This window comes from Octopus bimaculoides, chromosome 5 (assembly GCF_046866305.1).
Source record: "Octopus bimaculoides isolate indiv1 chromosome 5, ASM4686630v1, whole genome shotgun sequence".
Taxonomy (NCBI): Eukaryota; Metazoa; Mollusca; class Cephalopoda; order Octopoda; family Octopodidae; genus Octopus; species Octopus bimaculoides.
In genome coordinates, this window is record NC_142932.1 from 97,518,778 (window position 1) to 97,536,674 (window position 17,897).

The following is a 17,897-nucleotide window of genomic DNA, read 5'->3' on the forward strand; positions in this document are numbered from 1 at the left end:
AGCTGAGTCAAGGGAAGTAACTTGTCTGCACAATCACGAATGAATTGTCTGTAGAAGTTGATGACTCACAAAAGGTGACGGAGTTGACGTAATGAAGTGGGGGGAGGGGGCGATGCGCTGAATTGCATCGACTTTGGAAGAGAGAGGTCTGATACCATTTGAGTCAATATAAAGCCCCAGAAATTCCAGAGATGACTGCCCCAAAACATACTTATCGGGGTTGATTCACACATTGCAGATGCGATGATGCTGAAAGAGTTGATTTAAGTGTTGGAGGTGATTCTTATGTGTGTCGCTTGCAACGAGTATGTCATCAATGTAAGCGAACACAAAATCAAGTCCACGGACAACTTCATTGATAAATCTTTGGGAAGTGCTCGTGGCGTTCCGCAACCCGAAACTCATAAAAAGGAACTCAAAGCAGCCAAAGGGAGTAGTGATGGCAGTTTTTGGTACATCTGTAAGGGATGACCGTGCGAACTCAAAAAGGAGCAATGGTGACGAATGGAAAAACAGAGGACTCCTTTTATTTAAACGTGTCACACGGTCGAACACAAATATATATATATCAATAATGATATAGATATGTTATACGACGATAACATATGTGACCAGTAATGAAAGACCACAACCGTATTAGATGAATAACAGAGATATTTATTGTAGTGTTAAAGATGTATGTCTGTGTGAGAGTGTGAATGCGACATATAATAACAATCAAAGACAGGCCGTCGTACAAAGAAAAGTGTGTATGTGAGTGATACATGTGTGTGTATGTGAATTATTATAGCAAATAGAAAGAGAGTCAGTAAATGACACGTGAGCAATTATACCAGTTCTTTAGTACACTATAAGAAAAGTTCTGTATGTGAAAGGGAGGAGAGGCTGAGTGTGGCAGAGCTGATCACTAGTTGTGATATCGTGGCATCGATGTTGGGCCGTGGTTCTTGTTATACAGATGTTCGTCGCTGGCTGAGAACTCTTGTCTGTTTATTTATCGTGGTGAAGCTGAGTCACCTAACAGAATCGAAGAGAGAGATGTGTCGCGGAGGTTTGGTTTGGTGTACATAGTAAGTCGTGTTGACGCTGGTGGTGTAGAGGCTGCTTGGTAGTAATCGTGTTGGTCATGACGATGGTGCTGGTTAGTAGTCGTAGACTCTTGTTGCTGATGTGGCGACGGCGGTGGTCATTGTTGGCTGGACGAAGCTGTTGAAGTGGTCGCTGGAACTGCTGCTGCTGTCGTGTGGTACACGGAACAGTTCTCAAAGAGAAATTATTGGGTATTAGTTGATCTATTTATAGCGTTAAGAGGGCTCCAAATGCCTTCAGAATTTTACTCTATCACGTGACCTTATTAGGGGCCGTGATTGGTCAGTTTGCGTTCTGGCGGGAAAGGTTCGAAGAAGTTGCCGATTCGAATAATGATCAGTCACGTGATGACAAGGTTAATGTTTTCCCCTACGTTCGCGTTTGTTTATATTTAAATGAGAAGAATGGCGATAGCAGTTTTGTATCTAATGGCAATAGGTATTAGAGACGATAGGTAGTTTCACTACACATCCTCAGGATTGACTGGTATTTGGTGATAGGCACGAACGAGGTCAACCTTAGAAAAAATACTACAACCATGCAAATTAGAGGAGAAATCCTGGAGATTTCTTATAGGGTAGCAATCGGGAACTGTGACTGCATTCAAACGTCTATAATCCCCCACTGGGCGAAAATCAGAATTCCCTTTACATGCCAAATGAAGGGGAGATGCAACTGGTACTTAATTTATTGGTCCCGATAGAATGAAAGGCAAAGTCAACCTCAGCAGAATTTGAACCCAGAACATAAAGACAGACGAAATACCACTAAGCATTTCGCTGGCATGCTAAAGTTTTTGCCAGCTCACTACCATGGTTAACCTTCCTTTGATATTGCTGCACCTTTTATGTGTCCATAGCTTACACCGGGTACATCGTATGGAGTTTCTACCCATGCCTTTTCTACAGATCGAACAGGGCCATCTACCTGAAGGGATTTGTGGTTTGTCAACCTTCCTACTTACTAAGACTTTGGTCTTTGCTAGGTTGACCCTAAGGCCCTTCGATTCTAGACCTTGCTTCTACACCCTAAACTTCGTCTCTAGTTCTGCCAGTGACTCAGCTATTAGAACAAGGTCATCAGCATAGAGGAGCTCTCAGGAGCAGCCTGTCTTGAATTCCTCTGTTATTGCCTGGAGAGCTATGATGAATAAGAGGGGGCTGAGGACTGATCCTTGATGAACCCTTACTTCTACTCGGAATTCTTCACTATACTCGTTGCCAACCCTCACCTTACTGACAGCATCTCTGTACAGGGCTTGTACAGCTCTTACCAACCACTCGTCTATCCCCAGTTTCCGCATTAACCACCAGATAAGGGATCAGGGGACCCTGTCAAAGGCTTTCTCCAAGTCAACAAAAGCCAGGTACAGAAGTTTATCTTTGGCTTGATATTTCTCCTGCAGCTGTCTTACCAGAAATATAGCGTCAGTGGTGCTTCTGCCTGGCACAAAACCAAACTGCATCTTTCTCCCTAATTAGTTGGGCTATGATTCTCTCTGTAACTTTCATCACCTGATGGACCAGGTACTTTCCCTGTCTTCATATCCTTAATTGCTTTATCTACAAGAGTGCTGTCAATTCAGGTAGCTGGTCCCTCAATTGGGTGAACCTTTGGCAGATTTTCTTCCCATTCATTCTCCACATTCAGCAGTCTTTCATAATAGCATCTCCAAGCCTTTTTCTTTGCAGAATCATTAAACACAAGGGCACCATCATCCATGCGAACACATTTCTCTCCTTTGACATTACAGTTTTCTCTCACACACTGCCTTGCAATCCGAAATACTTCAGTTCTTTGGTCCTCACATTGCTGAACATTGGCAAACTTCTTTTCTGCTCCTCTCTTGGCTATATATACCTGTCTCCTAGCTTCCCTTTTGCCTATCTGATACATTCTCCTGCTACCCCAACTCTTTCAGGCCTTCTAAGCCTGTTTCTTTGCTTTAATGGCCCGTCTACAGTATTGTTCCACCACCATGTTACCCTAGGTCTGGAAGGGACTTTGCATCAGCCATAGATTTGGTCTGTGGCACTCAGCAAGTTGTTTTGCAGGAATTCCCAGCTGCCTTCTATGTCACAGGACTGTAGCTCCTCCTTCCTACTATAAAATTTCTCGGTAAGGATATCCCTAAATCTCTGACCATGTGACGGGTTCTTAAGATTCCAAGTCCTTCTTTTCCAGATTGATCTGCTTTTCCAGATTGGCATCCTTCTGGCCTTGAGTCTAAAATCACTAATAACTAGTCTATGTTGTGGGGTACATTATTCAGCAGAGAGGGTCTTTGTATTTAAGAGCAGCCATGCATCCCACTGTCTGGTGAGAATGAAATCAATCTGGCTAGCAGAGTCACCTGATTGAAAGGTTATCAGGTGGCTGGCTGACTTCCTGAAGTTGGTGTTGCAGATCAATAGGTTATTTGCATCGCAAAACTCCAGGAGCCTAGTTCCTTCTTCATTTCTGGTACCAACTCCATATCACCCATGTATACTATGGAAGATACCAGGTTGCTGTCCAATATGCCCATTAAGACGAGATCATTGTCACTCATCTTTGAGGTAGTCTGCAGAAGAATATCATAAAAATGATCCTTCTGTTTATTTGATAGGCTCACTTGTAGGGTATAGGCAGAGATAATTGTCACTATACTATTCTGCAAAACTAGCCTGAGTTTAAGTACTCTATCGCACACCCTCACTACCTCAATTACCTTATTCACTCATTTCTCAGCAAGAAGTATGCCCACACCCCCTATTCCATCACTATTACCTTCCCAGAAGAGTTTATACCTATGTGCTTTGCCTGTGAGGACTCTGGCTGAAGCTCCTCTCCACCTTACCTCTTGTACGCAACATACATCAACACATCTCTGTTCAAGTGTCTTTACAATCTCACTAGACCTACCTTTCAATGTGCCTACATTTACAGTGCCAACTCTGAAAACTGGGAAAGAGATATGGGAGGTAACACAGGAAGGAGAGATGTTATTCAGCACCTGAAAAGAAGGTTCACATGATCATTTGGTAACAGACGTTGTAAAAGTTATTCTTGCTTTTAACCTACCGTCATTTCAACATGTTAGAATAGTTGAGGTTGTTGCCTCTACTGGAGGGGTGGGAGTAAGGAAGCATTGTATATGAAAGTGTTTGGGGTGTTGTAAATATAAGCGTTATGAGCATTGTGGGTGTAAGCATTACTGATGCTGCAGATATAAATGTAAAAAAAAAAAAGTGAGAAGGTAAGTGGGTGCTATCTGGTTTAGTTAGTCCAGAGATGGTGGGGGAGGGAAAGGAGAAGGTGGCAAGATTACCGATATAAGAGGAGAGAGGGGAAGGGCAACTGGATGGCTGGTAAGAGAAAGAGATTTCTGGTATTGGTGGTGGGGATGGGAAAGGGTGGGAACAACCACTGACATGAAAGGTCATTTTAAGGGGTAGAACAAACAAGAAAGAATTATTTTAGAGAAAAGTATGAATTATGTACAGCCAAGAAACAAGGTTTATCATTGTAGGGTTAGAACAAACAAGAAAGACTTATTTTAGAGAACAGATGAGTTTGAATGAATGAAGCGATTAAAAACAAGAGAAATTCTTAGCTTAGCTGTGCATATTTTTGAGTGTCCTAAACTAACGCAAGTCTGAGAGGTGGGGAACAGGTGTGGAGGCGACAGCCGGAAATAGATGAAGATGGCAGACTTTGCCCTAAGCTTGAAAGAGAAATAGCAGGGAGTAGCCATTGCAACAAGAAATAAGAGATACAGACAGGAAGGAAATTATTTTAGTGAACGGTACAAAATGCGTATATATATGTTGTCAAGAAACGAGGGAAGGGATTATTATTTTAGAGGGAGAGATTGTAAACTTGGAAGTTATTTGATGAAGGTCATTTTAAGAGGTTGAGCAAACAAGCAAGAATTATTTTAGAGAAAAGTACGAAATATGTACAGCCAAGAAACAAGGCTTATCATTGTAGGGTTAGAACAATCAAAAAAGAATTATTTTAGAGAATAGATGAGTTTGAATGAATGAGGCAATTAAAAGCAAGAGAAATTCTTAGCTGTGCATATTTTCTAGTGTCTTCAATGGCCAAACATATGGAGAGGAAAATGGGCAGTATGATAGATGCCAATATGTATCTTATGAATACATTTCAATACTGTACACACCAAGCTAAGGGCCAGGAGGCCCACTCTCAGAAGGTACAAAACAAAAAATGAACTTCCTCAAATGTCCTGGGTGATTCTTAGAAGTAATAGATAGTTTCTGTTATCTAGGTGAACAAGTCAACAGTGGATATGGATGCTCTAAGAGCATAGTTGCTAAAATAGGAACAGACTAGGCAAAATTCAGAGAGTTACTTTGTTGGTATCAAAGGGCCTCTACCACACAGTGAAAGACAGATTGTATGATGCCTGTATATGGACAGTCATGCTACATAGCAATGAAACATGGGCTGTGAACACAGAGGACATGTGTAGGTTTGAAAGAATTGAAGCCAGCATGCTATACTGGATGTCCAATGTCAGTGTGCATGAATGATGAAGCGTAAATGTGAATATAAGAGGCATCAGATGTAGTGTGCAAAAGAGAAGACTGTGCTGGTACGGTCATGTGATGCATATGGATGAGGACAGCAGCATAAAGAAGTGCCAATCTCTAATTGTAGAGGGAACCTGTGAAAGGGGTAGACCTAAGAAGACATGGGATGAAGTAGTGAGAAATGATCTTCAGTTGTCAAGCCTCACAGAGGAGATGACAAATGACCAAGACTTCTGGCAATTTGCTGCACTTGAGAAGACATGTCAAGCTAAATAAAATCATGATTATTCAGACATACATGCATGTCCTTTCCAACCATGCCCTTCCTCGCACATATATATTATCTGGCTTCTGTCGAAACTCCCCAATCTTCCCAACGCCTGCAGGCCCCTTCACTCTCTTGTGCCTATCAGTACACTTTCCATGTCATCACATATCTTACCTACCTACCTCCAGCTTCTCCAATTTCCCTTACCTCAAACTTATAAAATAATGAAATAAAAAAAGGAAAACATTAGTGAAATAACTTTAAATATTTAGTAACTTTTAATTATTTATTTGAAAAATCTGTGATAGTTGGCATGATAAAACCTTTTAGGAGTTTTAATGAAACAGATTAGTGGTAGCTGCTATAACTTAACTTTTCTATATACAGTGTGGTTGTACTGAAACAGCTCAGTGACAAATGAAATGGCTCAATTTAGTGGTTGAGTGACTGTATGGAGGCCTTCCTAAGGAGAAGCATCACTCTCTTTACAATGTTTCTCTTATTTCTGTGAATGGTTTATTGTTATTCAATATCTGTTTTACCTTTGGTCAAATAGAAACAGAATTTGTTTCCTTCTTGATGTTATTTTCATGTTTTAATAATTAAAAAGCAACTCATATTTATTCCATTCAAAACAGGATGGGAATGTAGATTTCATATCACAATAGAATCTTTTGCACACACACATATCATCATTGTCATTTTTATGTTCACCGTCAATACTTGCATGGGTGGGACAATTCTAGTCTGAGTCATATACAATCTAGAGTTACTGAAATGATAAAAGACAAAGTCGACCATGACAGAATTTGAACTCAGAACGTAAAGACAGACAAAATGCTGCTACACATTTTGTCCTGCATGCTAACAATTCTGGCAGCTTGCCATCTTAACAACAACAACAATGATAATGGTTGCAAAATTTTACCACAAGGGCAGCTATTTTGGGGAAGGGGATGAGTCAATTACATTGACTCCAGTATTTCACTAGTACTTAATTTATCGACCTTGAAAGGATGAAAGGCAATGTTGACCGTAGCAGAATTTGAACTCATGTAGCAACAGTCAAAATACCGCTAAGTATTTTGTCCAGTGTGCTAATGATTCTGCCAGCTCGTCACCTTAAATAATAATAATCCTTTCTACTGAAGGAACAAGACCTGAAGTCTTGGGGGAGGGGACTGGTCGATTACATCGAGCCCAGTGTTTCACTGGTGCATTATTTATTGACTCCAAAAGGATGAAAGGCAATGTCAGTCTTGGCAGAACTTAAACTCAAACCATAAAGACAGACAAAATGCTTAGCAGCATTTTGCTCAGCTCACCATTTTAACACTGATGCCACCAGCAATGACAACATTATTACTCTTGGCATCTGGAATGTCATCAGGCACTCACTGCCCTCTACCAATCAAGCAATGCAATTAGTGGAAATTATGTTTGCTATACATAGAAATCAAGTAGTGCATAAGAACATGGACATTCTTGGGAAAACTCTAGGCATTAATAGGGATGAACAAGCTTGCTGGTCTTTTTCAGAGGACTTTCAAGTTGGTACCACCAGGAATACCTTCCAGAAATCCCTGCCCTGACAGTGCTGCCAAGGAGCTCTGCTGGTTCAAGATAAACTCTACAGGCATGGAAGTGCTGCCAGGTAGGACTGTCCAAGATGCATACAGAATGATAAAACCATTCTGCTCCCACTCATGCAGTGTATGAGTATTGTTGATTTGTGGAGTTATGTCGAACAGCTGTTTTGTGTGGGGGACAAATCCAACTATTGGTTGAATCTATTGAAGACTGCTCTACCATTTTCATTCGTTTGATGGTCAATGAAATAAGTACCAGTTATGCAGTGGCGTTGATGTAATCAACTAGCTCCCTCCCCACAAATTTCAGTCCTTGTGCCTATAGTAGAAAGGATTATTATTATTATTATTATTATGAGGCAGCGAGCAAGCAGAATCGTTAGCATGCCAGGCAAGATGCTTAGCAGTATTTTGTCCGTCTTTACGTTCTGAGTTCAAATTCCGCCAAGGTTGTCTTTGCCTTTCATCCTTTTGGGGTCAATGAAATAAGTACCAGTTGAGAAATAGGATCGATGTAATCAACTAGCCCTCACCCCCAAAGTGTCATGTCTTGTACCTATAGTAGAAAGGGTTATTATTATTATTTCTTTTGCTTTCCAAATGAGCATCTGAGCATATTGCAAGGACATTTTACAATTTGACAAATGAAATGGCTCAATTTAGTGGTTGAGTGACTGTATGGAGGCCTTCCTAAGGAGAAGCATCACTCTCTTTACAATGTTTCTCTTATTTCTGTGAATGGTTTATTGTTATTCAATATATATTTAACACGATAAGATGAAGAGAAAGAAGGGAAAAGAGAGGGAGATAAGATAAAAAATTTATGTAGTATACAAAATATGCAAACACATGGATAATGTAGTTTTCCTGATACAGGAGAGGCTGATCAAGGAACTCTCATTTATTCAGTATCAACCTCACCACCAAGAGCACAATCCCTCACCAACTATTGTTCTCCAATCTACAGGTCGCATGCATAGAGTTGTTCCCTTAAACATTTTTACATTGTCACTGACCTTTTGACAAATTCGCTGGAGGAAAGCTCTTCCCTCTCCACCCTTTCTTCTTGTCCATATCCACGAAAGTGACGCAGGGTGGTGGGGTGCATTTTCTTGTCCGTATATATGTGCATCTTAATGATTTCTGTTCACCATCGTCACCACCACTACCAGAAGCCCGTAATCTATCTCAACTCCACTTCTATCATTACTTCCTTTTTATGGTCTTTATTACACTAATACCCACATACTGCTATCGCCATAATTACCATAGCTTTCAACTACATCAGTAGTTCTCAACCAGAGTCCTTATATGATTATTTTGATGAAATTTATGTGCCTTGAATTGCTTAAACTTCTGCAATACTCAAAATATCTTCTATTTAAAAAAAAATACAATTCGTAATAATATATGAGGATATTTTTAAGTATCAAATGACCATTAAGATCCATCCGAGTAAAATGAGAATCAAAAGGGGTCTATAGGCAAAATTGCTTGAGAATCACTGATGAACATTATTAACATCACTGCCCTTGCTGTCACAGCCATTATCATAAACAGAATGATCATCATCACATCTTTTGTCCACAAATACCACGAAGCTACCGCTAGTTGTTATTGATGCTTAACCCAAAATTAGCTCCTATTTATCAGGCTTTTATGGCAGGTATTCCATCCATCCACCCACTTTTTTTTTCAGAGGGAGACGCCTTTAGCAAAACGTATGTTTTCGCGTGTCCACGTACACATATTTGTGTGCATATGCACCTGCGAATCCGTGCATGTAAAAAGGAATTAGAGCTGTCGTTTCCAAGTCTGAAAAATGTTTTATATCTAATTTCATTAAAAAAAAAAATGTATTAAGAAAGTTATGTAAAACAATGTCAGTAGGAAGAGGGGTACCAAACTGTAGTTATGCCGTTAATGTATAAAATTACAAAAAAGAAGAACGAACATTTTCGAAACACAAGGAAATTTAGTCTCGGGTCATTGAAAGATGCGAGTCAAACAAATAGCCATGAAATAATGGCCTTCACAACGACAGATAAGCATTTGTCACAATAATTGTCAGCTTTCATAAAGCTTAGCACCAACTCACTTCCGGTTATCTTGTTGTACAACACTACTTCCGTTTAGTCACACGGTCCTGATTCATTTTGACTTCTAAAGGAAAACGCTTCCTACTTTTGTTTTATAAGATTTGCAAGATTAGTTGATTCAGGGTACCAAGATTACAATAAAAGTTGGACTTGGATTTTTACTCAGAGGAATAACAATGGCCAGTTTTGGTCAGACGGTTGCTGGTTTTTTATTATTTTGTTTATGCTGTTTCTATCAACCTTGCCTAAGTAGCTCACCTCATTGTCTCGACTTACCTTCAAGCTGCATTAATATTGACACTTTTGAGCCTTGGCACCCGACATGTATATATTTGAAAGACTATCAAAAATTTTGTGTGCCTCAAGCTACAACATCTGATGTTACTGTCTGTAGAAAACTACCCGAAATGGCTCCTGGTATAGCTGAAGCTATTGTTCCTTGTCAAGAATTCTGTCAAAAGTTCGCATATATCTGTAAATACTTATACGTAGCTAACTTACATCAGAATACCGAACGTAAGAACAAACCTTTTTTTTTCTTCTTCTTTTTAGACATTAGTGTACACTTGTTTACTGCCCCTAATCAATTGTTTCGTTTTGATATTCAGTTTTTATTTATTTTTTCATTACGAAAATACGCAATTTTAATGTCCGTATCAGGTTATAGGTGTATGAATGTAATTTCCTTTAAAAGTAATTCGGTACAGCTATTTATATACGTCGCATAACGAGTCAAGAACGAGTTGGTGGTAGATGAAAACTATTAAATTATTTCATGCATAATAGGTATATTAGAAAAGCAGACATAAAATAGCACTCAGATATTTTGCCCACACTTTTGATTTTGTTTCAGAACCTTTCATATTGATCCATATCAAGTTCTTGGCCTATAATTTCTTAAACGTGTCAGTAGTTGACAAGCTATTTTAAGTTAAACAGGATATGCTCAATTAATAGTAAAGAAAAAAAAAATTCACAGGTTGCTAGTTTTATATTCAATGTGCTTTCCTTGGTCGTTCAATCTGGTAGAAATAGCAGCCAAATTTCCTCACCATACCCTATAATATTAAAGTAAGGCAAGATATTGGATAATACAGTCCGAGACGCTCCTAGAAAGATACTTGCGGTTAGAAAGTCCTTTGTCATAGGGCTTTCGAACTGAAAGTGTGACCACCAACTAGTGATGCAATGTACAGTTGTTATGACATCGACAAATAATTATTGTACTCTACAAAAAGTATAAAGTGACCCATCAGATTAACGTAAAATTGTTTTTCTCATAACTGGTCATAAAAACAATCATTAACATATTTATATAGAATATGTATTTAATACGGATCCAAAACAATAGGTACCCAAACAAGAAATCGTGCGTGAATGTAACTCAAAAATACTCTGGAGCCACAACTATATTGGATCAAACAATATCCTTGTTAAATATATACAAATTATATATTTTATATTACACATACATTTTTGAAGTATTATTGTTTGTTTTTTTCAGAAAATTTAAAGGCATATTTTTTGAGTTTACGGCTGTAAAATGAAGGATTGCATAGTTCGATTCTTGCTTATATGTGTTCTTATTTACCCCCAGTAGACATGGCTGTTATTTGGCTGCTATTTCTAACAGCTTGAATGACCGTGCAGATGTTCGTCGTATTTGTTTACATATGTAATTAGAAATCATTTCACTTTGGCGACCTTGTATACAAAAGTATAAAGTAACCCATCAGATTAACGTAAAATTGTTTTTATTATAACTGGTCATAAAAACAATCATTAACATATTTGCATACTGTTACTTAACGTTGAATTTGAACTGAGCTTCAAGTTTAATTTAATATTGTGTGACTTAGCAAATTTACCTGAGAAGTCAAAGCTCAATTTAAATGTCACTAAAATTACCTTTTTTTTTAAACTTTTTACTAACAAAAAAAATGAAGAAAACTAGAAAAGCAAATGGGGAATAGTTGTGAGTCGCCTCGCAATTACATTCTTTATTCGATCATACACTGTAAAAGAATATGAACCCCAGTTCTCTTCGAACGAATTCTCTTGCGCTATTCGTCCTGTATCAAGTTCACACTCTCTTGTAACTTTCACCGAAATATAAGTGATTGAAAACCTGTAACTAATACGTTGTTCAGTTCCATATTCAAGAGATGAGGAATTATTTACATTTGTCCTCATTTTATTTGTTGTTATCAAAAGAAATATAAATTGGCATGCACAAAATTTGACAAAATGTTCAATGGCAGAGTATTGGAACTGTCCAGTAACACAAGAAAGCAATTGTCTGTCACAGGAAACAGAAAAGAGATTGTCAGATATAAATAGTTTTAGTGAGTTTTGGTGGGGGCCAATGCACAGTGCGGCCTGTCCTGGTGACATAATGTTTGTTCCTGTTAGGTAGTGGCGACGAAGGTGGAGGTGATAGTGTGGTCAAAGGTACATGTGAGGGTGGTTGTAAAGGATCAAAGGTGGGCGTGTTTAGGGTGTCATCGAAAGGGTGTGGACACCTCAAAATGTGCCCTTTTAAGTCTCTCGACCGAGACGGTCTTTGCCTGACCATTGATGTCGAGAGTAAAAGTTTTGGGTGTGTGCAATAGCACACGAAATGGTCCCTTATAAGGAGAAACGAGAGGTCCTCTCACAGAATCATCCCAAATAAAAACATGAGTCCATTTGCCAATATCCAGTGGGACGTGAGAGGGGATAGACTGATCACGCGGATGCAAGGGTGGAAGACTTGAGAAATACGAGCGAAGTCTGGTGACATACGACGTTGGATCAGGAGGCGATGCGTTGTCCGGCGCTAACATTGTGCCAGGGTGGTACCATAAAGGAGTTCAGCAGAGGAGAAACTTAAGTCTGCTTTAACAGCAGTGTGACAACCAAGAAGAACGATAGGCAGGAATTCTGTCCAAGACTGCGGATCAGAAGTGGCGTGTAGAGCGGCCTTCAGTTGCCTGTGAAAGTGTTCGACCATCTCATTGGAGGCTGGGTGGTAGCTGGTTGTGCGAATGTGATGAACTCCTAGGATTCGTGACAATTCACGAAATAAAGAAGCCTCGAACTGTCGTGGTTATCTTAGCTGGGACACCAAAGCAAGCAATTCTATTAGAAACGAAAGCTAGAGCAACTGACTCAGTGGAAATGTCCACTATCGCAATGGCCTCTGGCCAACAAGAGAATCGATCAACGCATGTCAATATGTAAGAGAAACCGCGACTGACAGGCCATAGTCCAACCAGATCAATGTGGGCATGGCAAAAACGAGTCTCCGGAGGAGAAAACTGTCCAAGAGGAGCGTGAATATGCCTGTGGATTTTAGAACACTGGCATTTTACACAAGAGCGTGCCCAATTGGTGATCATCTGACGCATATTAGGCCAGAAAAACCAAGCCGTAATAAGCTTCACTGAGGCAGCGACGCCAAGATGTGACAGTGAATGCAAGGCATCAAACACAGAGCGCTGATGGTTCTCAGGTACAAACGGTCTGGGAGAACCAGTAGCTGTGTCACAAAGAATGGTACCTTCAGCAGACAGAAGTGGGAGATAGGCAAACTTGCAACAGGACAACTTGGTAGAAGCTAAATCCAAAGTGTCTAGGGCTGGCTGATCCTGCGCAATGGCAGTTAAATCAATTGCAACAGGAGATGAAAGGGAGCACACAGGAAGATGAGAGAGTGTGTCAGCAAGCACGTTCTCTGTTCCAGGTATGTGCCGAATGTCACTCGTGAACCGGGAAATATAGTCCAGGTGATGAAAAGCACGAGGCGAGTGTTTGTCCAATTTATGTAAGAGGCTTGTGATCAGTATAATTCACAAAATCCCAGCCCTCAAGTTGATGTTGAAAATGACAAACTGACAGGTAGATCGTCAAGAGCTCTCAATCAAAAGTACTGTACCGACGTTCGGCTGACTTCAATTGACGGGAAAAAAACACCAAAGGTTTAGTCTGATTGTCTACAGTGTGCTGCAAAACAGCACCAACTGCAGAATCCGATGCATCAACAGTTAAAGAGAGAAGAGCATTGGGAACCGGATGTGCAAGCAAAGGAACAGAAGCTATTTCTTTCTTGATTGACTCAAAAGCAGATAACGCCTTGGCAGATGAAGTAATGGGAGAATTCTTTTTTGTATTTGCTTTCAATAGCTGAGTCAAGGGAAGTAAGTTGTCTGCACACTCACAAATGAATTGTCTGTAGAAGTTGACGACTCCCAAAAGGTAACGGAGTTGGCGTAATGAAGTGGGGGGAGGGGGCGATGCGCTGAATTGCATCAACCTTGGAAGAGAGAGGTCTGATACCATTTGAGTCGATATAAAGCCCCAGAAATTCCAGAGAGGACTGCCCGAAAACACACTTATCTGGGTTGATTTGCACACTGTAGGCGTGAGGACGCTGAAAGAGTTGATTTTAGTGTTGGAGGTGATTCTGACGCGTATCGCTTGAAACGAGTATGTCATCGACATGAGCGGACACAAAATCAAGTCCACGGACAACTTCATTGATAAAGCGTGGGAACATGTTCATGGCGTTCCACAAACCGAAACTCATAAAAAGGAATTTGAAGCTGCCAAAGGGAGTAGTGATGGCAGTTTTTGGTATGTCCTCAGGATTGACTGGTATTTGGTGATAGGCACAAACAAGGTCGACCTTCGTGGAAATGGTACAACCATGCAAATTAGAGGAGAAATCCTGGAGAACTCTTGTAGGGTAGCAATCAGGAACAGTGACTGCATTCAAATGTCTATAGTCCCCCACCAGGCGAAAATCCGAATCCCCATTTTGTGCCAAATGAAGGGGAGATGCCCAGGGGCTGGTGGAGGGGCGAATAAGGCCAAGCTGGATCATATGCTCAAACTCGGATCGAGTCTTCTTAAGACGGTCTGGAGCAAGTCGCCCCAGGCGTGTAAAAACAGGTGGCCCAGTGGTGGTAATATAGTGGAGGGTGGAGTGAGTAGGTTTTGCCGTTTGGAATCGCTGATCCACCAGCTCTGGGAAAGACACTAAGAGTGAATGAAATGCATCACCAGCAGTGGCAACAAAAAAATGAAGGACTGAGAACAGCATTGGTAGTGACCTTTGCAGGTATAGACAAAGACGTAGAACTGTCGACAAGTCTCTGTCGCCTGACATCTACCAATAGATTCAAATTGTTCAAAAAGTCTGCGCCCTGAATAGGATGTGGGAGATCAGCTATGACAAAATCCATCTAAAATCCCAGTGAAGTTTAATGTTAATATGTAAGGAAACTTGACGGTAAGTCGCAATGGGAGACCAATTGACCGTGTGCAAAGTGATCCCTGAACACTTTGGCTTATCTGTAGCGAAACTCAAAGGCCAAATAAAGCAACAAGAACCTGTGTCGACCATAAATGCTTTTCCAGACACACAGTCCCTTACAAAAAATGCATGATTCAATGAGAATTGGCCGGAAGTGTTTGCCGTGCTCAAACCCTCCGCAGGTCGTTTTTTGACGATTGAAAACAAACAGCAAGGCTGAATGCGTTTGCGGGCCTTGTGCTGATACTGGGCGTGGCACCAACAAAGACTGGAACTAGAAGAAAAAGAATCGGTCGAGCATGAACGAGACCAGCTCCAACTGCGACGACGCGAAGAGTTGAAGCGTCCTCACCAAAGCGCGTCCATGTGGCGTGTTAAGGAGCTAAGTTTCTCCACAATCTCATCATGTGATGAGGAAGATGCAGCGGAAGAGATGTCTGAGCAAGACCAGACATGGCGAGGTGCTGGCGGATAGCAAACTCTTAAATTTTGTCAGCCATGGTAGCTAGTTGATCCACGGTGTTGGTATCAACCGCTGTGGCTAAAACGGTTTGCTCGCTGGGAGGCAGCTGGAAGAAGAAAAGCTTCTATAAAAGCGAGTTTTCTTCAGGCGTGTCACTCCAGTCTCGGAGATGGTAATAGCTGCCGCGAGATCTCAACCAATATGGCGCTGATTGCAATCTCAGAAATGGCAATGGCTGCCGTGAGATCTCATTCAATATGGCGGTAGCATTGCCAGTGAAAGACGGAAGATTGGGTGAACTCATTTTCTGTCAGTGGAGGAAAGGAAAAGGACCAAGAAAAAATAACCAACAAAAGTGTTGTTTGAAATAGTAGCATGTGTGAGAAAAAAACAATTTCCTTAGTAAAATTTATGGAATTGTGTACTGTATGCACAAATAAACAAAAAAAAATTTCGTCACCAAACCTGTTTTTTTTTTTTTTTTGGGGGTGTGTTGAAAGAAAACAAAACAAAATGCCAAAAATACTGTGAATATGTGTGCTGTACCAACAAGGGTTGTTTTTTTTTTCTCTGTTTGTTTATGTGTGTGTGTGTGTGTGCTTTTTTTTCCTTGTCTCTTGTCAGTTGAAAAAAATCGCCAGAAAAATGGCGCTTGACTGATAAAATCCTGTTTCCACGTGGGGGCAATTCAAATGTGGCGGCAGACGAAACAAATGGCTAGAAGTGGAGTCTTCTGGAGCGCTGTAGCTTCTTTCAGCTGCCAGAGTTCCTTTTCATTGGGGTCACCATTTATAATGGGATGCAAGGTTCTGGATATCGGTTGAATATCGCCTTTCTCCCATTAAATTCTTATTCTTCGTGTTGCTAAGGCTCCAGCAGTCAAGTAAAGAAGTATTAGACAAAACGCAGGTTCTCCATTAGTTTTTTATTTACAATATATACAAAGGGGTGGTATGTTGCTCTTTTTCAGCCATCTCAGGCGGTATGAATTCATCGTTCTCCGTTACGTGGGCCATTGCCTCAGGAGATGTGACAAGCAGACTAGCCTAGAGGACAAGCTAGTGAAGTGTGCTCTGCTAGCGGTCGCAGCGGGAAAAGTGAGATCGAACCTCGAGGTTTCTTTCCTTTTATAGTTTTGCCATCGCGAGCCTCATTCTGAGCTCTCACATGGCAAATGGATGCAGGTGAGGTCTTGCTCCAGTCTCAGAGATGGCAATGGCTGCGGTGAGATCTCAACCAATATGGCGCTGACTGCTTGTGCCGCTACAGACTCATAAGCTCACCACATAGTTTCATGATGACCTGATCAGAAGGTTAATAACATTCCTGGTCAGAAACAAAGAAAATATTGAATACCCTACCATTTACAAAGAGGTTTTGGCAATTTTTCGTTTTAACCCGCCAATTCGGAAATTTTGATTTCCTATATTTTTTTTATTTTTTTATATATTTAAGGAGCAAAAAGCGAATTCACTCCTGTAAGCGACAAATCTGGTACTTTGTAATGTAGGTCCTAGATAATCTCAAACACTATATATATATATATATATATATATATATATATATATATATATATATATATATTCCGTTTATATATTTGTTTTGCAAGATTTTTGATGTGAAATCGTGTGTTGAAACAGATGTTGTTGTACTTGGGAATGGTCGTATTGCCAGTTTAGCCAATAAAAACACATGCACTGTATATTTGGTGTTAATTTGCTTCAGCTTTATATTACATTACATTACATTAATCCCATTTTGGCCAGAGTTCTTTCGTCAGCAAAGGACTACTGATGAGGTCACAGAAGTGTGACGAAAGAACTCTGGCCAAAATGGGATTAATGTAATGTAATGTAATGTAATGTAATATAAAGCTGAAGCAAATTAACACCAAATATACAGTGCGTGTGTTTTTATTGGCTAAACTGGCAATATGACCATCCCCAAGTACTGTTGCCATCCGGTTTCACCAGTCCTCAGTCAAATCGTCCAACCCATGCTAGCATGGAAAGCGGACGTTAAACGATGATGATGATGATGAAAGAAGGTTTGAAAATGCAATTTTAAAGATGTTTATTCACTTGACCGGTTTCACTTTTTTAGGAAAAGATTGTCAAAAGTAAAATGTAAAGCTTTTTATAAGCTTTGTTGTGTTAAGTACGGGTTGTCACAAAGGTATTAAAATACTTATATACATTCTTTGATAAGAAGAAGGAAATGTTAAAAACAGTTTAAAGGAGAATATTCAACAATAGGTATTAGGAGTTCAATAAAAAATCGTCTTTGTTTGGTAGATATATATATATATACACAGAAGGAGATACATTTAAGAATTTACAAAAAAATTGGAGAGGAACCGACCTATCTTTTTAACACGTTTTCTCTCTTGTGTGTAGCTAGGGAATGTTTGCTACTTTAAGGGATAGTGTGGAAAATGACACTGAGTGGTGATGGAGCCATTTCAGCATACCTTATCAATAGGTTTTGCACTAGGTACTAAAACTGGATGTTAGGTAACACAGTTAAGTAATACCATGTGCTCTTCAGAGATAGCA

At 40.1% G+C, this 17,897-nt stretch overlaps 1 protein-coding gene across 1 annotated transcript in view; it reads left to right on the top strand.

Annotated features, from left to right (window-relative positions):
• The first annotated feature begins 6,626 nt into the window (after nucleotides 1-6,626).
• Nucleotides 6,627-17,897, top strand: part of LOC106878432 (uncharacterized) — a 42,478-nt gene continuing 31,207 nt past the window's right edge. The window contains exon 1 of the mRNA XM_089352721.1: nucleotides 6,627-10,099. Within this exon, the coding sequence (XP_089208847.1) occupies nucleotides 9,760-10,099 (340 nt within the window). The 5' untranslated portion in view covers nucleotides 6,627-9,759. The remainder of the gene's footprint in view (nucleotides 10,100-17,897) is intronic.